General features: G+C 47.6%; 2 protein-coding genes across 2 annotated transcripts in view; one reads left to right on the top strand and one right to left on the bottom strand.

The window, feature by feature from the left end:
- Positions 1-4,151: 4,151 nt before the first annotated feature.
- On the bottom strand, positions 4,152-26,877 carry LOC146049385 (uncharacterized). The gene is made up of 3 exons (XM_083165897.1): positions 26,448-26,877; positions 16,837-17,270; positions 4,152-4,246 (listed from the first exon to the last, which is right to left on the bottom strand). The coding sequence occupies exons 2-3, from the start codon at positions 17,257-17,259 to the stop codon at positions 4,184-4,186; spliced, it is 486 nt and encodes a 161-aa protein (XP_083022023.1). The 5' UTR covers positions 17,260-17,270; positions 26,448-26,877; the 3' UTR covers positions 4,152-4,183.
- The window catches only part of LBHD2 (LBH domain containing 2), a 46,081-nt gene continuing 45,789 nt past the window's right edge, over positions 26,672-26,963 (top strand). Inside the window, exon 1 of the mRNA XM_083165898.1 lies at positions 26,672-26,883. The gene's annotated coding sequence lies outside the window, so the exon portion shown is untranslated. The remainder of the gene's footprint in view (positions 26,884-26,963) is intronic.

The following is a 26,963-nucleotide window of genomic DNA, read 5'->3' as shown; positions in this document are numbered from 1 at the left end:
TGCGGTTACGGCTAATTAGCATAAGCCACACCCTCATTTGCATACGCTCCGCCCCTTTTCGGGCGCTCGCCCTATTTCTTCAGGTCAAGAGTTGGGAGGTATGCATAGGTACAGGGAGTGCAGCTGCTATGGGGCCCAGATCTGAGAGGGGACACCTTCCCTGACACAGTTACATGTGTTATATACAGGGTATAGCTGCCATAGGCATACCTCCCAACTTTTTACTTGAACAAATCGGGACACTCGCGCGGCGAAGCCGCGCGAGCGCCCGAAAAGGGGGCGGGGCGTATGCAAATGAGGGCGCGGCTTATGCTAATTAGCCGCGACCTCATTTTCATACGAGAATAGACGCTGTGCGCATGCGCACAGCGTCTATTCTACTAGATTGGGGGGTCTCCCAACTGCCACCCCCCGCAGCGGGACAATGCCTGCCGCGGGTGGGACGTCGGGACAGGACCCGAAAATCGGGACTGTCCCGACGGAATCGTGACAGTTGGGAGGTATGCATAGGTGCAGGGAGTGCAACTGCTATGGAGTCCAGAGCTGAGAGGGCACATCTTCCCTGATATGTGCAAAATGCGCGATAATCCTGGAGGACACTAATACTGTATGTTTGATCACTTGTTGACATCACAATTCACATCACTATTAACTCTCTGATACAACAGGCTCTGGAAGTTACTCTGTGGAACGTTGTAAAAATGTTGTTATCATGAAATTGCAAAAATGTACTAACATGTATAAGAGCCTCTGACAGGATTAATATGTAGGCGCTGTGCAGGCAAAGAACATTAAAAGCTGTTTTCTGTCGCCATCTTGTGGCAAGAGGCTCTACTACAGGGTGTATAAACTTCCTAATGACCATGTGCATGAATCAATACATAAACGCTATAACCTTAACTAAAATAAAGACACAAGACTTAGGTTTGGCAGAGAATATTAGCTGATTTATTTCTATAAACTCTAAACTTAAATATCTGTAAATAAAGGGATTAAATAATGGTGGCAAAGAAAGAACAGCTCAACTCCTACTCCACTCTACAGAACTACATCATTCAAAACAAACTAACCAAACAAATGGTATCCATTCAACCTTCTGCCTTGACTACCAACCCGATTTTTTCACCAAAAAAATCTAACCGTGTAATATGGGCTAGGTGAAATGAGGGAGATTGCTAGACTAATGAGGGAGAGAGGGTGATTGTTGTTATTTCAGGGAGTCTCCTGCAGAATGCAGGAGGGGAGGTAACTATGATGTAACAGTGTAATGTGGGCTAGGTGACATGAGGGAGACTGCTAGACTAATAAGGGAGAGAGGGAGATTGCTGCTATGTCAGGGAGTCTCCAGGGGAGGTAACTATGATGTAACAGTGTAATGTGGGCTGGGTGACATGAGGGAGATTGCTAGACTAATGAGGGAGAGAGTGAGATTGCTGCTATGTCAAGGAGTCTCCTGCAGAATGCAGGAGGGGAGGTAACTATGATGTAACAGTGTAATGTGGGCTAGGTGACATGAGGGAGATTGCTAGACTAATGAGGGAGAGAGGGAGATTGCTGCTATGTCAGGGAGTCTCCTGCAGAATGCTGGAGGGGAGGTAACTATGATGTAACGGTGTAATGTGGGCTAGGTGACATGAGGGAGATTGCTAGACTAATGAGGGAGAGAGGGAGATTGCTGCTATTTCAGGGAGTCTCCTGCAGAATGCAGGAGGGTAAGCAACTATGAGGTGAGTGCACCAAACCACAATGAATCAATCAATAAACATCTATAATTGACCTATAACAGGTAACCTGACATTGTTTCCCGCCACAAGAGAAGTTCTTAATCACAGAGACTTTGCGCCGCCACCATAAACCTACTTAACTGAGGAAACCATCAAACCTAATCCTTTCCTATCCAAATGTACACCATCAGGCCAAAAATATAACATAATCAGAATCTAATTTGCAGGTGCGACACCACAGTCCCACCTTGGACCCCAACCCACTCAGCCACAGCTGAGTTAAGTTTTGTCCTGGCCACCACAATTGCCCGACCATCGGCCACTCCACTCCAGAACAACCTGGGAACAATAAAAGACCATTTCAAAGAGCAGGATGGCCACACTTTTTACAGACAGGTGTCAAATCCTCCAAAATTTTGCAACATAACTGTAAGGCAGACCTCTTCTCAATATCATTCCCATCAAGATGCAAAACCAAAATCTCACATCGTCACATTTTCTAACGCTATTAATATCAGATACATGGCAGCTTGCTCTTCTTACTCTATCTCTCTGAATAAGACGCTGATAGATAAAAGCAGGCGGGGAAACGCGTTGGAGGTTTTCATATCACTTAGCTCTGCACAAGAAAGACTTTTCATTCACACCTACAGTGGGCACGGCAACCGTTCTAAACGCCTACTCCGGATAAAGTTGCACTTTAGGTTAATTGGCAACTGGGAGGCATGATGCTTTATATTGCCACTAACAAAAGTTTGAAAGAGATTACCAAATACTAACAAGTAGTAGCTACGACACAGGACTGTCCGTTATTAACAACTAATATGACATATTAGAAAAAGTTCCTGCTTGCCCATCTGCTTATAGCATTAATCAAGTCACTGGGGGGGAATTTTCTAAGATGTGGATTCTACTTCACATGTGCTGTTGCTCTCGGGGGTGGCGGGAGGGGGGGCGGGGGTGTTAACGCCACTTACCCGGTTTGAGGGGGTTGACACCACTTACCCAGCTTGGGAAGGGGGTAATGCCAATTACCCGGCTCTGTCAAGTCCGACCAACACCATGCTGCAGCCGCTCAGTCCCGGGTGTTCAGTTGCGCTGTGACGTCACACAAGATCAACCAGTGGCCATCTTTAATGCGGTCAAAGCTGCGGCCGGCCTTGGCCATATTTAGTTTGGGCAGGCAGGAGTCGGCCGCTGTGGCCCCAGCTGCTAACCGCTGTGGTAGCACGGTCCGCGGCCCAGCCAAGGGGGAAGCGTCCAGATCTGGACCCGCCCACTGGAAAATGGCCTGGTTTCCCGCCGGGCCAATCCGCCCCTGGAGAAAGGAAACAATTGAAAAACGATATTAGAGGTTCGCTAATGTACTGTATGTTGAAAGTGCCTTATATCCAAAGTAGAAAGTAGTCTGCCAAGCAGAGGAGGTTTGGGATATAAAACTAGACCAGGAAATATATGGAAGAGGAGTCTGTTGGGTGGGGGAGGGGGTGCTGGGATCCCGCCTCGTAAGGCCTATTTCTGAGATGGAAGATGTTGTAGCTTTCCTTGAGTCTTTTGCTGCAGGACTAAACACACAGATGCTGCAATCATACTTTGTATGTCTTTATACTTCTACCATACTCCCCCTTTGGTCGCACCATCGAAACTATCACTATGCACTATGCTTGTGTATATCACGGGTCGCACTACGGTCTTCAGTGTGAGTCTCTGTACGCAACCACTTTTGAGCAACACACATAGGTCCTAATTCGGACCTGATCAGAGGGCACATTCTGTTTGCAAATGAACAAAACCACACTGCACTGCAGTTGGGGCAGATGTAACATGTGCATAGAGATTTAGAGCTGGATTTGGGTGGGTTGTGTTCAAAATGAATTCTAAATTGCAGTGTTAAAATAAAGCAGCCAGTATTTACTCTGCACAGAAACATAATAACCCACCCAAATCAAACTCTCTCTGCACCTGTTACATCTGCCCCACCTGCAGTGCAGCATGGTTTTGTCCTTTTGCTAACAATATGCTCCTTGCAATCAGTTACCCTATGCATGGGCGTTTAAGAGAGGAGAGGGTCCGTGTGCAGCCTCTTTTGCTGTAAAATGTAAAGTGCAGAGCCTGGAATCTGCCCCCTAGAGGGGTGGGTGGGGCCCTCACACAGTGCAGACCCCTGGGGCCCTCACACAGTGCGGACCCCTAGGGATTTCCCCTGTGCTTCTGTTGGCCAATCCAACCCTGACTGTATTTATTTACTGTATTTATGAATATGGCAACGTAATAACGCGGCAAGATCACAAGTACCAGGACAATAGAGACATTTTTTATGACTCATTTTTGATTCTAGAATAATGGCAGATAACAGAATAAAAAAAACAGATGAATGGCGCCGATCGTCTTGGCATTTTCCAATTAACAACATTAGTACAATAAAATCTCCCGGTCTCCCGACACGTGCGCATCAGGCATCAGCAGATCGTTCCCTTCTCAAGGCCGAGCCCATTGTTATAATCCAGAATACACCCAGCTCTCTGCAAAAACAAAAGACAAACTGTGGCAGCGAGTACAGATATCATTTTATTTTCACAGTGAACATTATGATCATACTATGGGCCTGATTCAGACCTGATCGCTCAGCTGCAAATTCTCAGGCCGAGCGATTATCAAACGAGTCACCCTGGGAATGAATCCAGCGATGACATTCCCTCGCTGGGCTAGGTGATTGACAGCCGCCCATGTGTGGGTGGCATGCAGTGTTTGCTGGTAGTGCTCCGGAAACCACAGACATCGCCTGCCTGTTGGAAGGGAGAGCCGCTGACGTCATCTCCCCATGGCCTTTGCAGCGTAGAGTAAGCTATAAGTATCTGATGAAGCAGCCACTTCCTATTGCTGCACAGGTGCGATCATCTGTCTTTGTGAACCCCATTTACATTAATGACTAAGGGCCAGATTTATCAAGCTTCAAAAAGTGATCAAATGTAAAGATTTAAACACCCAGCGAATCTGCTCCTAACTGGCATTTTTCTAACCCAGCCTGTAACATGACAGGTAGAAGCTGATTGGCTGGTTGTTTATGACTCCCCATTTTATCACTATTTGAAGCTTGATACATCTGGCCCACAGCCTCACAAGATTCATTACCCCAGGGTCCAACTCCGCCCCCACCCCCCTCTGGAAAGGTGGGCAATCCACCCGGATTCCGCAGGACCCCCTGCATCTCCCCAGCTGTGGCTTTAAATTACCGTGATTCACCGCTTTCCATGGGGAGAGGGTGGGGCTAAATATGCAAATGGTGTCATTTTATCCCCATCCCCTCCTTGAGAACCCGTGAATTGCTGGGTTTGCAGTACTGGGCTTGATGACATCTTCATTAGACCACGCCCTCCAAAGTGCTACTGACAGTCTCCTCTCTGGGCTTCTCCTGCAGAGAAGACTTTGAAAGTAGACAAGTATGTAGCGTCTGCAGCCCGGCCTGTGCACATATTGGGCGAGAAGTATTAAGATAAAATCGAGAGTGAAAAACCACCAACCAATCAGCTCCTACCTGTCATGTGTCAAACCCAACCTGTGACATGACAGATAGGAGCTAATTGGCTGGTGGTTTATCACTTTCCATTTTATCACTTTTCAAGCTTAGTACATCAGGCCCATTGAGGCTATAACTGCTCACATGAAGCTCACAAAGAATTCTTTCAACAACGGTGGAGATGACTGAAGCGCGAGCTGCTTATCGATCACTGATGATGTACGTTTGTCATGTGACTGATAGAAGTGTCCTGGAGGCTGTTTGAACTGCGTGGGCACCCTTTGTGTCTTCCTATATATAAGTATATCATGTGTTTGCACTGTGATCTGAGCATCTGCTTTGTCATACGCAATCACAAGGATCCATTAGCAGACCCATTTCACCCTTCATTAGATAAACGTGGACTACAATAAACTCCTTTAATAGCAGATTTGCAGAAGCTTCAATGGGGGAAAAATGTATTTCTGTAGCTTTAGCTTTTCATGAACAAGATAGTGAGATAGGAAGAACATCCGGTATTTCCTGTACATACAGATAAAGGCAATGCTCTGATATATAGCAAATAACAGGGCATACAGCAGAACTACACTCACTGGGGGTGATTCAGGCCGGCTCAAAGTGGGCCGAATTCGGTCCCCCGGACAATGTTGCTTTGCGAAGGGGCCAGGTAGGGTGCTGGAGCACGGATATGCCCAGCATTTTATGGACGTCCCCATAAAAAAGCCGGGCATTCCCTTGCAAACTCAAGCGTGTCACTGCGTTCTTGTTGCGGGCGGCTGAAGCCAAGTTTATCACATTTGTTTAATTCAAATTCACATTAAAATAATATTTGATACACCAAAAACATACTTATATGGATGAATTCACACAAGGTCAAATTGCATTTGGAATTTATTGCATAGGCACCACATTGATCATGTATACTGTGCAGAGTGTGAAGAAAGCAAACATATAGGGGGACATTTACCAAAATGGATTCGTAGAAAAAAGGTGTATTCGTAGGGAGAAATACACCTTTTTTTTACGAATTTGTATTTTCGGGATTTACAATCCCAAAAATACAACAATTCGTAGTCCTAAAGATGGAACATTCGTATTTGTAGTTACAAATACGAATGCCCTACACCATTGATAGGATACGACAGAAATCACCATTCAAAAGAATGGTGGTTTCTGATTTACTAAGCAGCCGTACTGATAATACGGCTGCTTAGTGGTGTAAAACACCCACGCAAATACGACAGGAAAATAGAACACCATTTTCCTGTTCTATTTGCGTTTTAGTCTGCACGAATCAGTCAGATCCGTGCAGGCTGCAGTGTAAAAAAATACACCGTCCGGATCCGACGAAATCCATTTGGGAAGCTGTGGAAGGAAACCATACTCACCTGTCCCAGCGCGACATAGTCCAGGTAAGTGTCTTGGCAAAAAAAACAAACCGACAGCCCGAAACCAGACCGGACTCTGAGGGAGCCGCACGGTGTTTACATCGTGCGGCTCCGCCCCCGAATGCCGCTATTGGCCGCCTTGCGGCCTAGCGGCCAATCAGGAGCCGCTAGGCCGCAAGGCGGCCAATAGCGGCATTCGGGAGGCGGAGCCGCACGATGTAAACAAACACCGTGCGTCTCCGTGTCCGCTTGGTTTCGGGCTGTCGGTTTGTTTTTTTGCCAAGACACTTACCTGGACTACGTCGCGCTGGGACAGGTGAGTATGGTTTCCTTCCACAGCTTCCCAAATGGATTTCGTCGGATCCGGACGGCGACAGCGACGGTCGACATGGAGGAAGAAGACGACACAGGACCAGAAGACGACGACACAGGACCAGCGCTACCTACGGAAAGAAGATAGGTAAGTATTAGTATGTGTGGGCTTTGTATGTAATAAAATTTTATTTTAAAAGTGTGTCAGTGTGTTTTGTGCACTATTTTTTTAACTGTGGAACTACAAGTGCCAGCGGGCCCTTTAATGCCCAGCAGGCTGGGACTTGTGGTTCTCCAAGTCCCAGCTTGCTGGGGAGGCTTGCTGGCACTTGTAGTGCCACAGTAAAAAACAATAGGTTCATCTTTTTTTTTACACGATAATCAGCTCGATGCCCACCGCCCAGGGGCATCGAGGACAGCACCAGGCTTCAGCCTGGTCAGGTAAGTCCTGGAGGGGGGAGACCCCTTTATTGGGGGGGTCCCCACTCCCCCAGGGCCCCTGGCCAGGCTGACTGGTCGGTAGGGTTAATGCTTTGGCCGGGGGGACTTGCATAAAAAGTCTCCCCCCGGCTGTGGCATTACCCTGCTGGCTGGTTTGGCCTGGGGCTGGTTCTTGAAATACGGGGGACCCCTAGTCATTTTGTCCCCCGTATTTTGGGAACCAGCCCCAGAGCAGGAGCCTGGGGCTGGTTGTTAAAAATCGGGGAACCCCTATTTGTCGGGTTCCCTGATTTTTAATTACCGGCTCCAGGCTCTGTCAGCCTGGTGCTGGTTTCGGCTGTGGGGGGGACCCCACGCCGTTTTTTTTTTTTTTATTTATTTATTTTTTCTATTTTTTTTACACCTTGCAGCCTGCACGGATCTGACTGATCCGTGCAGACTGCTAGAAATAATTCGTATTAGCAGCCGTATATACGGCCGCTAATACGAATCATTACACCATCGGAGGGTTACAAAGCAGTCGTATCTGACTACTTTGTAACTGATCCTCCGGAACACGACTTTGCATACGACTTAAACAGTCGTATGCAGTCGTAGGGAAAATACCAATACGAAAAACTAGGTTTTTCATATTGGTAAATTTCCCCCATAGTTGCAAACAATAAACCCCTTATTTCAGGCAGCAATGTTAGTATCAATGGTACTTGTTTAGTTTCACGGCGGCAGCGCGAGGACGCTCTAGCTAGGAATATTGGCAGCTTGCCAGACTGCCTTAAGCTACGCTATTAGCGTAGCGCCTGTTTAAACAAGTAAGCAGCTGGCAAGCTGCCAGAATTCAGTTTCAGGGCGGCAGCGCATGCCGCTGTAGCTATGAATCTTGGCAGCTCGCCAGCCGCCTTACTTCTGTAATGCACGTTATCAGCGTCCTACGCTGACTCCTCCAAGGCAGCCCAGCGCTGCTACTCCTAAGCTCCTGTGAAGCCTAGTGAGCGCCTCTCTCACAGCGCTTGTGCCCCCATGATATCCTCTCTCCAGGGGAGAGGGGATCATGCGGGCACCGGTGGAGAGGTGCTCCATCTTTGTGATAGGTACAGGCAGCTGGTGAGCTGCCAAGATTCCTAGCTAGAGCGTCCTTGCGCTGCCGCCGTGAAACTAAACAAGTACCGTATCAATACTTAAAACACTTCCCAAGATGATATATTATTACTACAGTTATATAGAAATTTCTTGCAACAACAAGCATGTAAGCATAGACATGTCCATATACGGAGCTAGACACGCCCATATGCAGAGTGTGACACGCCCCCTCGACAGCGCGCCGACGTATCCTACTGTAATCTCCCTGATTCTAGTTTTCAAAAGTAGGAAAGTACAGTATGGCATGGTATAGATCTACAGTGTCTACTGTATGTAGACAGTAACTAGGTCAACACCATATGGCCGACATGCATTATGTCGAAAGGTACAAAAGGGTCAACAGGTCAATGGCGCTTGAGGTCCACAGGTTGCATACCAACAGTGATGACAAATGAGCAGAGGTCATAGGGAGGACATTATCACCAAGGCGATGTGGCGATGCAAATAAGGAGACCTTGTTCACATGTCAGCTTTCAACTGTGGTTATATGACAGTCAGGGCCTGATTAAGGGTTCCAGCCACCCTAGGCTAATACAGAAGTGTCCTCCATACATTAATTATGATCTTTTAACCTTATGTGCTCGTTTGCCAGGGATTTTGTGCTCGTTGCCAGGGGGTTATGTGCTCATTGTCAAGGGTTACGTGCTCAATGTCAAGGGATTATGTGTTTGTTACCATGGGTTACATGCCTGTTGCCAGGGGTAATATACTTGTTGCCAGGAGTTACTTGCTCATAACCTGGGGTTACATATGCTCATTGCCTCTGGTTACATGCTCATTGCATGGTTGCCTATCCTCCCTGAATGGCTGGGAGGCTCCTGAAAAATCAGGTATCCCTACTGTCCTCTTGGGAAGGTGGGCAAGTCACCCGCAGCCCCTGCACCCTCAGGAGCCATTGAAACAATGGCTCCTGAGGGTTCTTTGGGGAGAGGACGGGACTAAAATGATGTTAATTTTGCATCATCTTAGCATGGAATCTGCAGAAACCCGGCTCCCCCACACCGGCCGCATTGCGCACCCTCCAGGACCCAGAGCATCCTATTGGTCGATCAGGCCTGGTTCTAAGGACAAAGCTGCAGCTTTTAGAAGGGTTTGTTCTAACTTTAAATAAGGCCCTCTTTGTTCTATTAATGTATGTGAATATTTATGTGAATACGGCATGTACAGGGGTGGATTAAGGTCTGTGGGGGCCCTGGACAACAAAATTGTCCAGGGCCCCCCACAAACACATCCCCTCCCCCCCCCCAGGGAGGCTGGTATCTGGGCAGCGCAGGCGGTCCCTGCAGCAGATATGGAAACTAGTATTGGCTGCAGGAACCCCCTGCCCGCCTGTGCTGTGCCGCCCCCCTGCGCTGCCTGACCCTGCTGCCTGAGCATGGGAAGACAGGAGCCCCACACCGCCCCTGTCGCCCCATGCTTAATCCGCCACTGGGTATGTATGTATGTATGTATACGACGCTGTTCCTATGAGTCAACTTCTATTTAAGGCAGGCATGTCCAAACTGTGGCCCTCCAGTTGTTGTGAACTACACATCCCAGCATGCATTGCCATAGTTTTAACATTCCTTATTAGCAAAAACGTGGCAAGGCATGATGGGACTTGTAGTTTCACAACAGCTGGACATGCCTGATTTAAGGTGTAAATAGACAGAAACCGGCCTAATTTTATGACTGCAGCAAGTTTGCACAGTGGCAGAAGCTTACGAGTTAATGCCCATCCTGGTGACCAATACAAGCATGGGACATCTGTGTGGAGGAGGGACACTCCTATTGGCTCCTCCACCAACATTAAATGCTATTTTCAATCCTTCATACAATGCAAATATGGGCATTGGCTGAGAAAAATGAGGCAGCCTTCCTTTGTCGGACGCAGCTGCAAGCTCATATACAAGTGGGCTAAATAAAGACACTTAGATGGACCATTCGTTTCTAGGGATATGGTGATACATTTGTTCAATTAATCCCTCACAATGGCCACGCTAATAATAGATTTAATGCATTTACTTGCTGCTGGTGGGATGTGATAGCTAAATATATGGTGGATAATGACTGAGTGGGGGAAGTTCCCCTGATGCTACTGGGGCTGCTACTATCTCTGAGTCTAAGTTTATACGGCTCAGTCTATATAACATGCAATAAATTCCAAATGCAATTTGACCTTATGTGAATTCATCCCTAAGCATATGAGTATGTTTTCAGTGTATTAAATGTTATTTTATTGTGAACACTGGACTGTCTGCAACTTGTAGACAATACCTATATTTATTGGATGTGCTGTTTACCATACCATTATAGAATTAGCCAATAAACAATATTGACATCAGTAACTCTAATGAAATAAAGATTTCTAGCAAACAGTCTCATCCTAAGGCATGCACTAGAAGCAAAAGCAGCCGCATGCTATGGTTGAGTGCACACCAGCACAGAAGACCCTGTGTGATCATGCACTGTCTCATTCTCATGTCAGGGATTAAGACAAGAGGGATAATGAGAGTAATCAACGTAGTCTCTTGACCGACGCATCTACAGCAATTCCCGAGTGATTACAGCAAATCACTGTCCTTGCAAAGAAACTCCTTAGTGGCACCCCTGGCAGAATCTGAAGAATCGGGGAGATTAGGAGGTCAATGCAGGACAGCAGGAGATTTGTGGCAAAAAAGGGAGCCTCCTGCAGGATATATAGATATTAAATATGGAATCCTATTATAGTTAAGAGGCTGGGACTTGAAGTTCCACGTGCCTTTGAAAAATATACATTTGGTAAGGTTACTGGCTCCAGAGGATCTAGCAGCACAGTGAGGGAAAATATGGAAATAGAGAATATAAGTGTGGTTACACGGGATGTATCACTAACACTGTGTGTATCTTCAGATGCTCTTCTCTGTCTCTCCACTGCTGCTTTGCATTGCAAAACTCTGTTCTGACTGGTATTTCTCCTTCCAATACACAAATAAAGGGTGGCGCCGAGGCGGCTGACTGCGACGCACAGTGCTGAATATAACCTGACAGTGTGTACCCATGGATTTTCCTACCATTCACGAGAAAGCTTCAAACATCTTTATAACTTGCAGAGTCACACATTTGATGCTGGGTAATTATTACAGAAATGTTGGATTACATTTGACAAAAGGTCGACATGCACTAGACCAGGCATGGCCAAACTGTGGCCCTCCAGCTGTTGTGAAACTACAAGTCCCATCATGCCTTGCCACATTTTTGCTATTAGGCAATGCTAATACTATGGCAAAGCATGCTGGGATGTGTAGTTTTTGTACTTTTGGGATGCCAGTGTAGGTATTCCGAACGCCGGCATCCCAACAGCCGGTCATCCGTATGTATCACATGGCACAGTACCCATGGTTCCATTAAGATGGACCAGACCTTATCCAAAATGTAGTAAAAGAAAAAAAAAAAAATGATGTGCATCGAACGATGAGGCAAATGGAGCTTTGTTGTACAGAGCCAGGTACAGAACCCATTATATGGTCAATGCCTGTATACCGGGCTCCTCCTGTGTGCCCACTATTATGTTAAAGCTGCTATGGGTGTCAGACTTCTTTTTAGGAGCCCAGCAATCAGGCTATCGTGTCACAGTGAAATCCTCCCCCTGCAAGCCGGCGAATTGCATAGCACGGCATCCAAAAATAGTGCAGGCCTGCAAATCCATTCGCAGATGCTCACCATCTAAATACTTTCTCAGTGTGCGCAGTCTGTGCGTAGTCCAGGATTTACTCGATGGCTGCGATAGAAACAGTCTGTCCCGGGGATGAAGCTGATGTACCACACCCAGGGCTTTAAGTAGTCCTGGAGAGGTTGGGTGGAACTCAATTCCCCCCCCCTCCCCCCCCCCCCCCCCACACACACACACACCCAATTAGGTGAGACTGGCCCAGTTCCAGGAACATTGGTCACACAATAGTACCCCGAATTTAAATAATTCCACACAGTAGCACAATCTCATTTACAATACACCGCATGTAGTGCCCTGATTCATATTACACCACAAACTAGTGCCCCTTATTTCCACTACGTCACTCAGTAGTGACCTTATTCATGCTATGCTACGCAGTAGTACTCCTTATACTCTACATGTATGTGACATAGTAGTGTTGCTTCTGCCCATTACACATAATGCCCACAGCAGTAGTACCGTTTTCACAGCTTGACATGACAACGCCGTGCCAGAACAGCTGGCTTATATGTTGGAAATACTGTTCAGGGCTGTGGTAGAGGGGGGACTAGTTCCCCCTACCATTAGACATGGTGGAACTCAGTTCCACCCCGTTCCCCTTCCCACTTTAACCTCTGCTCACACCCGCCCACCAAAACGCCTGGGCACACCTGCGATTTCCCAGAAACTCACAGAAAACTGATTTCTGTTGCCGGCCCTTCGTGTTGGAGATGGGGCAGACCATTGCAAATTGTGGGATATACCTTCGACCAATATATAATTAAGCGGTAGAAGGCCACCTAAAATGTTAGAAATATACTTTATAATGTTGAAATTCAGATTTTTTTTCCTCCAAACTGTATTATAGCGAAGGAATCATGAGCGCCATGCTCTCCAGATGGCTAACATCAGCCCTTTCTGCCGCAAAAAAGGAAACGCGGCCCTGTTTCAGATCTACAACAATTACACAGATTGGCTCCCGGTTTAATCACAGCTTTGTTCCCCGACACGGACAATGTGTTTCCTTTCTTGGCGCTCTCAGTGTCGCTCAGAGCTGACACGTCCCTTTTGAAGGGAGATGATAATACCTGGCTACGCCATTCCCCGATGGTATTTTAAGCAGGGTGTTATTTTTCTGAGGTGAAAGTGTCAACAAATCGCACAGAACAATGAGAGTGTTCTGTGCCAGGATTCCAGATTTAAATTAGTCACCGAGGCTTGTGCTTTATAGAAAGTCCATCTGGATGCGAGACGGCAGCGGATGCTTTTTACCGCAAGATCTCGGCTTAGCTTTGTGCATGCCCGGAACAAAAGGTATATTATGCTGCGTATAAAGGCCGGCTGATTGTAACAATAATATAATGTTCCTGAAGGGCCTGTATCATTCATATATGAATAAAGATGAGCGGCTGCAGTGGTCGGGCCACTTGATTGCTCTCAGAGCCCTAGTAGGTCCTGGGAGAAGCAATGAACTGGGGCCCCTAGACACCTGTTAATGGGAACCAATTATAAAGAATCATAACATGTCCCTGCTGTCTTACCCCATGCAGTGAATGGCTGTGAGCACTTTGATTGGTGGATAGCTGCAGCCACTCACCAATAAGCATGCTGTCAGCCATTCACTGGTGAGTAAAAGAAGGGATTGGAGCTACTAGGTAGCTATATGGGCGCTGGCAAGGGGTGTTTTGTGAAGCAGCTACCAATGGGACTGAGTGGGTCCCAAAAAACAGAGAAGGAAAAAAGGTAGCGCTAAAACCAATGAGGTAAAAAAAAATTTATAAATAAAAATAACATTTATTGGTACACATACATAATGAATTCATATAAAAATGAAAATATTAAAAACAAATGCTCACTGCCCACAGGGCCACTTATTGTGGATGTTTTTTGGGGGATCCGCTCCTATTTATGCCGCCAGATGGTAACAAGCGGAGGACCAGTCAATATGGCAAGGGGTTGTAACTTCCCAAATCCTATAGGTATTAGATGATATGGATATAGTTACCGATGCAGTCCATTGGTGGGTTCCTGACACGTTTTTGCTGTCACCCAAGGACAGCTTTTTCAAAACCTTTGAAAAAGCTGTCCTTGGGTGACAGCGAAATGCGTCAGTAGCTGCTCTACTCATCTGCCCCCAACTGCCACTTCACGCATTTGCACTTTACTTTGGGATCCAGCCAGCCGCCTTCACCAGTGGACTGTGTTTTGCAACCCCAGTCTCACAGTGGATTCCTTCCTCATGTTCCATCAACAAGGGATGACACGGCTCTTATGCTATCCTAAAAGGATATAAAGATCGGTACTTGTTTCCTAGCACGGCCACAATCGCGGGCATCGTGTACCTTAAAGTTAAGGTACACGATGCCCGCGATGGACCCGATTTCCTTTGAAATCAGGTCCATTTGCCGGCAAAGGAAAAATCGCGGGCATCGCGTCGGTCGCGGCCATTAACATTGCCCCCGACGCGACCGACGCGATTTTGCCATAGGCTTCAATGTTAAAATAATTTTTAACATTGAAATCGGGAGCATCGCGTCGGTCTTGTGCCATTATAATGGCACAAGATGAGATGGACTTTAAGTCCATCTCACATAGGAAACAATGTGAAATGGGCCAATATGACCCATTTCACATTGTATATGGCCCCGTCGTTACCCCACGATTGACGCGAACCCGAAGCGTGGCGAGCGCAGCAAGCCCGCGAGGGGCGGCGGTGCGCGTCCTCCGACCTTTTCATTCCCCTACTATCCACGTCGGCGTGGAGTTGAGAATACGCGTCCCCTCGCGGGGCTCACTGCGTTCGCCACGCTTCGGGCTCAGTGGCTCGCTGCGCTCGCCACACTTTATATTCTCAACTCCACGCCGACGTGGATAGTAGGGGAATGAAATGGTCGGAAAACGCGCACCGCCGCCCCTCGCGGGCTCGCTGCGCTCTCCACGCTTCAGGTTCGCGTCAATCGTGGGGGTGGCGTTCAGGGTGTCAAATTGGGGGTGTAGGGAATATTTTACATTGAATCTAATGTAAAATCGGGTCCCAGGGACTCTGTTCACATTTGATTCAATTAAAAAATCGGGTCGGTCGCATCGCATGCGATTTGGTCGCATGCGATGTGACCGATGCGATTTTTCCGACACGACCACCCCGATGGAAATCGGTGTGGCCGTGCTAGGAAACAAGTACCTAAAGATCTCCCAGAAGAACCCACCAATGGACTGCATCGGTAACTATATCCATATCATCTAATACCTATCGGATTTGGGAAGTTACAATCCCTTGCCATATTGACTGGTCCTCCGCTTGTTACCATCTGGCAGCATAAATAGGAGCGGATCCCCCCAAAAACATCCACAATAAGTGGCCCTGTGGGCAGTGAGCATTTGTTTTTAATATGTTTATATTTATATGAATTCATTATGTATGTGTACCAATAAATGTTATTTTTATTTATAAAATCCTAATTGGTTTTAGCGCTACCTTTTTTTACTTTTTTCCTTGTCAGCCATTCACTGTCTGGCTGCAGGCTGGGAGGCAAGTAGAGAATGCTGGACTCTGATTAGTGGATAACTCCAACCATCCACCAATCAGCAGGCTGACAGCCATTCACTGTCTGGCTGCAGGATAGGAGGCAGGGAAAGAATGCAGGACTCTGATTGGTGGATAGCTGTAGCCGTTTTTGTGGCTGACGAAGCCTTTGCCTTGCATGCCAATGTTATGAAACCCTACCCCCAAAGGTCCCTTAACAGAGAATGTAGAATTTTCAACTACCGCCTGTCAAGAGCAAGGCGAGTGGTTGAAAATACATTTGGCATACTTAGCAATAAGTTTAGGATTTTTCATAGTGCCATAAATCTGCGACTAGATAAACTAGAACAGGTAGTTATGGCCTGTTGTGTGCTGCACAACTATCTACGCACAAAAACACTGTCTGCACACCCCAATGTTTCAACCATGGATGACAGTGGAACAGTTGAGGAGCCAGTAGGATTGACATGTTTGGAGACCAATCTAAACACAAGAAATGCTACTATGCGTGCAAAATTGACCAGGGAAGAGTACTTGCAGTCAGGGCCGGCTCTACCATTAGGCAGCTTTAGGCAGCTGCCTAGGGCGCCAGGATCTGGGGGGCGCCATAAAGTCTGTCTATCAAAAAATGAAGGATGTCTATGAGGATCCTTGTTGAACTTAATGTTGGTGGCTGCAGTGGTACTTTCCCTTGAGGTATACTTCCCTACTTTGCTGCACCCTCCTACTTGCACTCTGTTTTGGGTGGCAAAGGTAGGCCTCAAGGGAAAGCAGGGGGCTTGCCCACCTTCCCGGGGAGCGCTGGGAGGACCACCTGACTTTTGGGGGCATCCCTGCCATTCCGGAATGTTAGGCAAGTATGCATTAAGGGGTTGGAAATTGGGTATTGGTGGCAGTAGGGGGGGGGGGGGGGAGGGGAGTAGGTTGACATTTTGCCTAGGATGCTGAGAAGTCTTACACCGGCCCTGCTTGCAGTACTTTAATGGTGCAGGCACAGTGGATTGGCAGGATGACATGATCTGCTAAAAATTGCTATGACATGCTACCTTTGTACTGTACTTTCTTTGTACTTTTTATCTTAATTTTCAATAAATATTTCAAATATGTGTAATCTGTGTACTCACTGTGCCAGAGAGGGTTTCCTCAGGAACTTCAGGGGTGCATGGTGTGGCAGATTGGGCAGCCTGGGCCGCAGCAAAATTGCTGATGGAGTCCCTCGCCAGCTCTTGGTCCACCGTGAATGCCAGTAGATCGTAGTACCAGAGCCTGGGCACATAAACTTGGTCCGTACCAGCCCCTGATTTTTTGGATCCCTCAACCTTGTTCAGCACCTTTTTGAACACTGTCCTCATGTTGGCAATCCTTGTCCGCACCCATTCAATGTTCTCCGTGGGGTAATAAGGGAGGCTGACCTTCACCAACTCCTCCAGAGCTACAGCTCTCTTCTGCCTGTTGGAATAATCTCTGGATTTGCTATTCCAGAGACAATTCTGGTCTCTGTAGGCCTCAATGAACTCCTCCATGAACTCAACATTCTTCTCTGCCATTGTCGAAATGTCTGTTCAAAAATAAAACATAATGGACATTACTTTCATAATACACACAATACATCAATACAGCATTTGTCATAACTGTGGTTGAGTACTCACCAAAGTAAAAGCGTGAAAGGAAGAGTGTGTATTCTGCTGTTTACGTCCACGTCAGTGTTGCAAGTAAGGGGGTACTGTGTGGTATGGAGGACCTGTAAGAAATAGAGATGTGCGGCGGCCACTTTTTCGGGTTTTGGTTTTGGATCTGGATCTCCCTACGTGTTTTGGATCTGGATTGGTTTTGGCAAAACCACCCTTGTGGGTTTTGGTTTTGGATCTGGATTTTTATGAAAAAATGCAAAAAATGGCTTAAATAACAGAATTTGGGCCTGTTTTTGCCCCTAAAGTATTATTAACCTCAATAACATTAGTTTCCACTCATTTCTAGTCAATTTTGATCACTTCACAGCTTACAAAATTGTTTTCATTTACTGTAGTTGGGCCAAAAGGGTATACCGAGGTAGCTGGATGACTAAGCTAAGCGACAGCAGTCGGCATCACATACATGTGGACCTTACACTTCCAACCTGGCAGAGCGGCACTGCAGGGGCAGACAGGGTGGCAGTTTAATAAACTATCCCAAAAAAAGAGAAATGCTCCAAACAGCAAATACAAAGAGGTATCGGCCTTGTCATGACTGGTGGTAGCAGCTTCAGCACTTCTATCAGGTTGCTGATCTCCCACTATTTCCTCCTCCATCATCCTCCAAAAATGTGTTTTTATTTTATTTATTACTTTTATTTCTTTTTCTTACTTTACACTGGACACAGCCTGTCACACTGGACACAGCCCCTTGGACACTGGACACTGCCCCTGGACACTGGACACAGCCTGTCACCCTGGACACAGCCCCTGGACAATGGACACAGCCTCTGGACACAGCTCCTGTACACTGGACACAGCCGTCACACTGGACACAGCCCCTGGACAATGGACACAGCCGTCACACTGGACACAGCCTCTGGACACCGCCCCTGGACACAGCTCCTGTACACTGGACACTGGATATATGCCGTCACACTGGACAATGGATATATGTCACGCTGGACACAGGATATATGCCGGCACACATTACATGTCACACTGGACACAGGATATATGTTGTGACTTGTGACACTGGACACAGGATATATTGTCGTCACACTGGCCATTGGATATATGTCGTCACACTGGACACAGGATATATGTCGTCACACTGGACACTGGATATATGTCGTCACACTGGACACAGGATATATGTCGTCACACTGGACAATGGATATATGTCGTCACACTGGACACTGGATATATGTCGTCACACTGGACAATGGATATATGTCACGCTGGACACAGGATATATGCCGGCACACATTACATGTCACACTGGACACAGGATATATGTTGTGACTTGTGACACTGGACACAGGATATATTGTCGTCACACTGGCCACTGGATATATGTCGTCACACTGGACACAGGATATATGTCGTCACACTGGACACAGGATATATGTCGTCACACTGGACACAGGATATATGTCATCACACTGGACACTGGATATATGTCGTCACACTGGACAATGGATATATGTCACGCTGGACACAGGATATATGCCGGCACACATTACATGTCACACTGGACACAGGATATATGTTGTGACTTGTGACACTGGACACAGGATATATTATCGTCACACTGGACACTGGATAGATGTCATCACACTGGACACAGGATATATGTCGTCACACTGGACACAGGATATATGTCGTCACACTGGACACAGGATATATGTCATCACACTGGACACTGGATATATGTCGTCACACTGGACAATGGATATATGTCACGCTGGACACAGGATACATGCCGGCACACATTACATGTCACACTGGACACAGGATATATGTTGTGACTTGTGACACTGGACACAGGATATATTGTCGTCACACTGGACACTGGATAGATGTCATCACACTGGACACAGGATATATGTTGTGACTTGTGACACTGGACACAGGATATATTGTCGTCACACTGGACACTGGATAGATGTCATCACACTGGACACAGCATATATGTCGTCACACTGGACACAGGATATGTCGTCAGTCGTCACACAGGACAGGACACAGGATATATGTTGTGAGTGACTCGTGACACTGGACAATGGATAAGATATAGGCCGTCACACTGTACACAGCCCCTTGTATTACTGCAGCCCCTGTACACAGCGTACTACTCAGCAGCACTGCAGCCCCTGCGTGTGAGCACTGCAGCACTGAGTTAGTTAGTTAAATCACAAAAAAAACACAGGGTTCAGGGCTAAATAAATCACAACACAGGGTTTAGGGCTAAATAAATCACAACAGGGCACGGGCCACAGGACAGCCCCTGGACAGTGGACACTGCAGCCCCTGCGTGTGAGCACTGCAGCACCTAGTTAGTTAAATAACACTACAGGGCTCAGGCCTATAAACAGTCACTGACTCTCAAGTCTACAACACAGGGCAGTGAGGGCAGGTCACGGAGCACAGCACAGCACGGAGCACATGGCACGGAGCACAGCACAGGGCAGTGAGGGCAGGTCACGGAGCACAGCACAGCACGGAGCACATGGCACGGAGCACAGCACAGGGCAGTGAGGGCACAGGTCAGGTCACGGAGCACATGGCACAGAGCACAGCACGGAGCACACGGAGCTTCCCAACCACCCTCTTCCCTCTCCAAGATTGGAGTGAAGATGGCGGGGCGCGCGTGCGTCTTTTATAGGATCCCGCTCCCGCGAGAATCCGACAGCGCGATGATGACGTACGGCCTCGTTATTGGTCCGGAATTCAGGGAACTCCCAAGCCGGCTCGGATCTGGCCCGGATCCCCGATATTCGGATCTGTCGGATCTCGGGAATCCGGACCCGCTCATCTCTAGTAAGAAATATGTTGCAGGTACGCAGTACCACTTACCCCCTGACCCACTGTCAATTCTATTTTTATTTTAAGTCTAAATATAATGCATCTGCAGCCTGCCCACCCAGCGTTATGATTGGTGCTGTATGCAGCTACCGGTTACTGCTGATTTAGCCTGTCACACTGACAGGCATCAGCGGCACCGGCAGCATGAAGAGCAGGCTCCACAATTGTAAGCACAAGCTGCCCGGCTCTCCCCCAAGCAAGAGCCAACCCACCCCCAGCCATTCCCTGTTTCTCATTCCCTGTCTCCTGATGCCACGCCACTATTGTCATTTAGTCACTCCTCTAGCTTTGTGTGACTACGCCCCCCTCATGACACATGGCCACGCCCATTTTTGGTGGAGGCTATCAGTACCACCAAGAAAAAAATTCTACTTGCACCACTGATCCACGTATTCCATCAGAATGAAGATTCTTTTGTGTCACACGCATAGAAAACCTGTTGCACGCGTGCAGAGAAAACTGTGTGATTGGTTAATAGCGTTAGCCGGCAGGGTGACTATGGACATATATGGCAAACTGACTATAGTCTTTATAGCAGATTGCCGTATCTGTCCATACACCCTATCGGCTGACTGAAGACACTTTCCCCCGTCTTTATAGCAGCCGGCAGGGTGACTAGGGACAGATACGGCGACCTGCTATAAAGATGGGGTGCATGTATATTATGATTATTTATTTAATTATACATGGGGAGAGGTGAACGCTTCTTGTGCTGTAGGAGAGATGATGCAGCTATGGAACGCCCACATAGGCGATCCAGCTTTGGTAGTATAGTCGCAAGAACGGGCAGCGTATCGATCAAATGTACGTACACACTGCACTTTTGTTCTGATACGGATGAAAATGAAACAGCAAAGAACCTTCGACCGACCGAGTATGGATGGACAAGACCGTTTTTGGCCGTTTACCACTCGTACGGGACAGCGTACACAGCAATAAATGTGTTGGGGGGCTCAGGCAAGGGTGTAGGGAGGGCGTAGAATGTCAAAGGGGAAGCAGACCACCTGTCCACCAAATGCCTAATAAAATGTTAAAATATAAGGGTTGCGCAGAAATAAACTATAAAATATAACGGGGGGGGGGGGGGGCACAAAAGTAATGCAGGGGCCACAGAAATAGTTTAAAATATAATGGGGGGCAATCCATATTTTTGCACCTGTGCCCACAACTCGCTAGTTCTGCCTCTGATAGCATACTCATTGATGCTTTATGCTGCTATCACCATCGATGGCAACCATCAATGGCGCTGACACAGATGGCCACCCATAGTATGTTGTGCTGGTCTCAAGCACAGATGAGAGCCCCCATATAGTTTAAGCAAAGTTTGCATCCTGACCAGTGGCGTAACTATATATCTTGCGCCCCCCCCCGCCAAACTTTTTCGGCACCCCCCCCCATACCCATACCTGACAGCCGCATCTGCGGTCACTGTCCCGTCCAGACTCCCTCAGTCACCGCTGCGCTGCTCCAGTCTTCGCTGCGCTGCTTCCCGGCCGCATCTGCGGTCACTGTCCCGTCACTCGCTCCCGGCGCCGGCTCCTGCTGATAATGAAAAGTGACTCTTAGAAAATGGCTGCCAAAACTGTCTGCAATACGGGGGCAGCCATTTTCTAAGTGTCACTTTTCATTATCAGCAGGAGCCGGCGCCGGGAGCGAGTGACGGGACAGTGACCGCAGATGCGGCCGGGCAGCAGCGCAGCGGGTAACTATAGCACCGCAGCCCTCCCGGCGCCCATAGTTACTCTGCGCCTCCCCGCGACGGCGGGGGCTGCGGAGGCTTAGTTACGCCACTGATCCTGACTTTCAGCTCCTGGAAAACAGAAGCCAGAACCAAACAGCCCTCTCTGTATTACCTAAAGCGTTCCGCTATGTTGTAAGTGTTCAGACTTGCTCATGTCTATCAATAAACAATTCAATAACTGTGAAAAAGTCCCCACACATCTGGCGGCATCTGGAATGAAATGACGTCATAATTACACTATATTTACTGGATGAAATATATCTGGGGGGGGGGGGGGGGGGTGTTTAGCTGCAGCCTCCCGGGTAACGCTGGAATATTTGCTAACTGTTCCGTAGTCATTAGTAGGTGATGAAACAGAGAGCTAAAGGCTGGATGATTTCAGGGGGACGGTCCAGGCATGTCTCACGTGTAATTGCACAGACAAGGCCTGCCAATGTACAGTTATGAAATGGAACAGAGAGATTTTTTTGATTTTTGTTGCTGTGTTAAAAAGGTCTAATGCTGCGTTCTCATTGCTGCCCCTGCAAAATCCCGTGTTTTTGTTCCCATGCTTTTGGCGGGGCACAGAGCAACTCAGCTCTACAGACCCCATTCATACTGCACCTTAGACCTGGGAAATTCCCATGTCTGCCCCATTTACACTGCTTCCCCTGGTACAGTATGCCTGTCATCAAGTATGTGGCATCTAAGAGCAGCTTTGATTGGATGTTTAAAAAGTATCTTTGATTGGCTGTTTAAAAAGCAGCTTTGAGCAATGCAATGAACTTGCTTTTTTGCATTTTGTGTGAAAAACCCGGGTCTAGCCTGTTCATACTGCCATACACCCGTGTATTACCCAGGAAAAACCCTGCAAAAAACACGTGTGTAATTCCCGGGACATAACACTCGGGAATTTCACAAAGACCCTTTCACACTGAGACAGGACACAGGAAATTACTGCTCGCCCTGGCAAAAACCCGGGTTTTTGCAGCAGTGAGAACGGGGTATAAATGGTTTATTCTATAAATGATTACACTTCAGAGCCACAATGCTTGCTGATATTCTATATGCATTATGTAATTTGGCCCCACCCTTGTTCACCATGTCACATGACTCTTTGGAGTTATTTACAATGGAGATCTGGGCATGACATTAGGGCCTGATTCAGCAAGGCTTGCTGCTTAGGGAGCACTGAAACGCCACCCGGCCGAACGTCCGACTCCCCTCCCGCCCCCAATTCCCTCTCGTTAACATGCGAGAGGATGTACAGGAACAAATCCCCTCCCATGGGGGTTAAGGGGAGAGAAATCATTTGATGGTCGCCAACCATCGAATTACTTCTCTCCCCGTCAGATAGCAAAGTCTAAACTGACTTTTATTTCCGTTGGATTCCGCCGAAGAGGGGACGGGCACTGAAGTCATGTGACGTCAGCCACGTGCCCCCCCCCCGGCATCCATCGGTCCACCAGCATGAGTATGCGCAAACCATGACTATCTGGGCTGGGTCCAAATTCACATCCTGAATCGGGCCCCTAGCACCCAAGATTGCATTGCAGAATGCGATAACATTGGATGAATCTATCACCCGGCACAGGCAGGGACAGGGGCTCTGTGATGCAGCAAGTGTGGTGCCGGTTAGCCTGACCACCATGCACAGGAGCAGTTTCCAGAGGAGGGTTCCTGGGAAACATCACCGGAACTACATCTAGCCTGCGATCTGTAGCCCGTAGGATGGAATGAGTCTGATTGAGGCCGGAGCTGACGTCACCCGACTTTTCCCTTAATTGCTTGGACAGCCTGCGGTTTCCCTAACAATCCCCAAAAAATTGCCGGTTACCGCCCAGTAACATTGGCTTTCTGTCAATCAACTTACGAACGGCCCACAATAAAAATAAGTAGCAGGAATTCATCGCACTGTGACCTTGCCATTTCAACATTTTGCATGTGTCGATCTTGTGCATATGAAACTTTTGGGGTCAACCTAGAAACTGTCTACTTAATTACTGTCGACTCTATGATCCACCGCCGGAGCAGACAAGAGCTCAGTGTAAATGGAGCTAACACAGAAATAACTTGGGTCCAAGGTGCAGTGCAAATGGGGGTCTGACCTGGGCCTAGCCTGGGTCAAACCTGGGGTTTTTTGTGGAAAAGTACTATACCCCTTTTCCACTGCAACTCCAGGTCAAGGCTCAGGGGCAAGAACCTGGGTTAAGGGGCATTGTAAATGGCATGGGGAGAATGGCGACACACCAGTTTGCTTCCTGTAGTGATGACACTTCCAGTGGTCTCAGGGGGTGGAACAGGAGTCTACTGCAGCTGAGATTTCTGGCTGCTACTGTACTTGTGTGCAGTGAATGTGGATGTCCCGGGCCTGACCCAGTTTTGAACTGTCGGGTACCAAATATCGGGTCAGAACCGGGACTTCAGTCAGTAGAAAAACGGAATAAATCTTCCTCCTTGTGTTCCTCTCATTTCAACACAAGCAATTCCGTTTTTCAATTTTTTTTTTTAAAGCGGCAAGCATTTGCATGCAACTATCAACCTGTTTTTTTTTCAGTGTAAATGATTGTCGCTTTAAAAAAAAAGGAGGGAAAACTCTCCCAAAAACTCTCACTTTCTGATTTGGCTCTTTGTATCTGCATACAAGACGTTTCCTGAGAACAACCTAAAGACTTATCGCCTTTAATTGCACAAAAATCAGATTTTCTAATAATTGTACGAATTAGAATTATACACCGCACGATAGAGGAATGGTTACACAGCAAACACTGTATATATTAGTAATTAACAAATAATTAACTACATACTTATGTAGGGTACACACCAGGACGACCCGCTCACGATGTGCACCGTGAGCGGGTCCGATCCGATGGCGACCCGCACCCGGCTGTATGGTCGTCATTGAGATCCTACCTGCAGCAGGTAGGATCTCAATAACGACCGACCCGCGGGACCGCGCATCGGATCGGTATCGGTCCACACCAGGTCAGAAAAGGGCCCAATCAGCACACAATCTACATCCAATTGATCGGAATTGGATCTAGATTGTGGGGATCGGGCCCTAGTCGTCCTGGAGTGTACCCAGCATTAGAGAAGCAGCTCGTTTATGGCAAAAATAGATGGACTAATTAAAATGAGTTTATTAATGGGTCATTTCTTCAGTAATTATAACGTGTATTTTTAATTATAATTCTACAGGAATGTAACAAAAGAAAAAGAGAGGCGAGAGAAGAATTGTGTTATATAGTACAGCTCGTCCTTTTATTTCTGTAACCTCATTTGCCACCTTGAGTAGATTCAATTTATGACCTCACTTATGACTTCACTCACTCACGCCTTGTGAGTATTTGGAGCCCGGTGAGCAGTTAAACGCTGCCCTACGGAGCCCCTCCCCCCGGCCCTGGGCACAGCTGCGAACGCATAAGCATCCGCGCACACAAGGGGAAAATCACCCCCATCAAATGATTTCCCCCCTGCTCGCAGCGCTGAGTTAGTCTACACTTACTGCTGCGTTTTCTGGGACACTCCCCCAAAATCCCTGGTGTTACGCCCCCAAATGCCCGGCTCCTGTGAATCCCCTTGCGAGCGGCTAGCAAAGTCAAACCTTGTCATGGGTGGTTCTCAAGGGGACACCGAACATGCGCACAGTGATAGCGGCCTGTTCCTAGTCACCACCCATACAGGCCTGGTGTATGCAGATCCCATACTTGGTCCCACAACAGGAGTTATCTACCTATGTGTCATGCTAAGAGAATACGCCGCTTTCAATTTGCAACATCATCACTCGTGTTCTCATCATTCGATGGTGGTTTTCCAACTGTAGCCACCATGGACGCAATGGATGGAATTATTTTGATATGATGGTTACCTACTATTGCATCTAAAGCTTTGATGACAGGGGTGCATCTGCCACTCGAGGTAATTGCTTAACACGCCGGTGCGTCCTGCCAGACATCGCATTCAAATGAATCGACTGTGCACTAACATATGCGATTAGTAACGCAAAGGGCGGAGCTTCCGATAAGAGCTGTGCATTGTGATGCTCTCCCGTCACTGTAATTCTGGGTCTGAGAGCAGGGAGGCACTCTGAACATGCGCAGTGATGATGGCATACGTAAGGCATGCTAAGGGGGATCCACGAGGGATCCCTCAACCAACACCGCAGAGGCTTCTATTATCTATTATCCACAACGAAGCCTCGACGTGCAGACAGAAATGTGGTAAAAAAGCCTTGAAAATGGGAGATTTACGGCATTTCTGCTTTAGTGCATCTCACCCAATGACAAGCATACTGTGCCACTGGAAAGACCCCGGCATTGATAGATTAATGCTTCTCAAGAGGTTCTGCATCAGCTTTAAATAAAGAAAATTCTTATGAAAAAGAAAATATTTATTATTATTATTATTATTATTATTGTTACTACAGCACATACATGGATACACAGGACTATACAATGTATACAAAATAAATACAAACCTGCAAACGATTTTGGGGAACTGCTTTCTCCGTGGCATTGATCTGGACAGACTGTCCCACTCACTGCCTCCACCACCTGTGCCCCTGGATGATGGTGTGGCTCAGGCTGACCCCCATTAGGCTGCTGCACCTCCTCTGCTTGTGACAACTCCTGTACATGCTTTGGAATGAGAGAGTGCTCACAGGCTCCCCCTGCCGGTGCTACAGGGTACACACACCTACTACTCCACTCTGCCTCTCGCTGCTTGTAGTGCAGCCACGGTCTCTGTCACTCGCTCTGTCACTCACTCTCCAGTTCTCTTCCACTCCTGACCCAGCAGCATCGTGGCAAGTTGCGGAACCACAAGCAGCACAGTGCCTACAGGTGAAGAAGACGGAACCCACTGACCCAGAGAGAGGCAGCAGCAAGCCCAGGATCTCCCCCTCCCGAATACAGGTGAGCACAGGGGCTGCCCCCCTGCACCCACTGCCACCCCCTACCCTATATTATATGTATGTATTTCTGGCTTATACTGT

This window comes from Crinia signifera, chromosome 12 (genome assembly GCF_055691185.1).
Source record: "Crinia signifera chromosome 12, ASM5569118v1, whole genome shotgun sequence".
Classification (NCBI taxonomy): Eukaryota; Metazoa; Chordata; class Amphibia; order Anura; family Myobatrachidae; genus Crinia; species Crinia signifera.
This window is presented reverse-complemented; position numbering and strand designations above follow the sequence as displayed.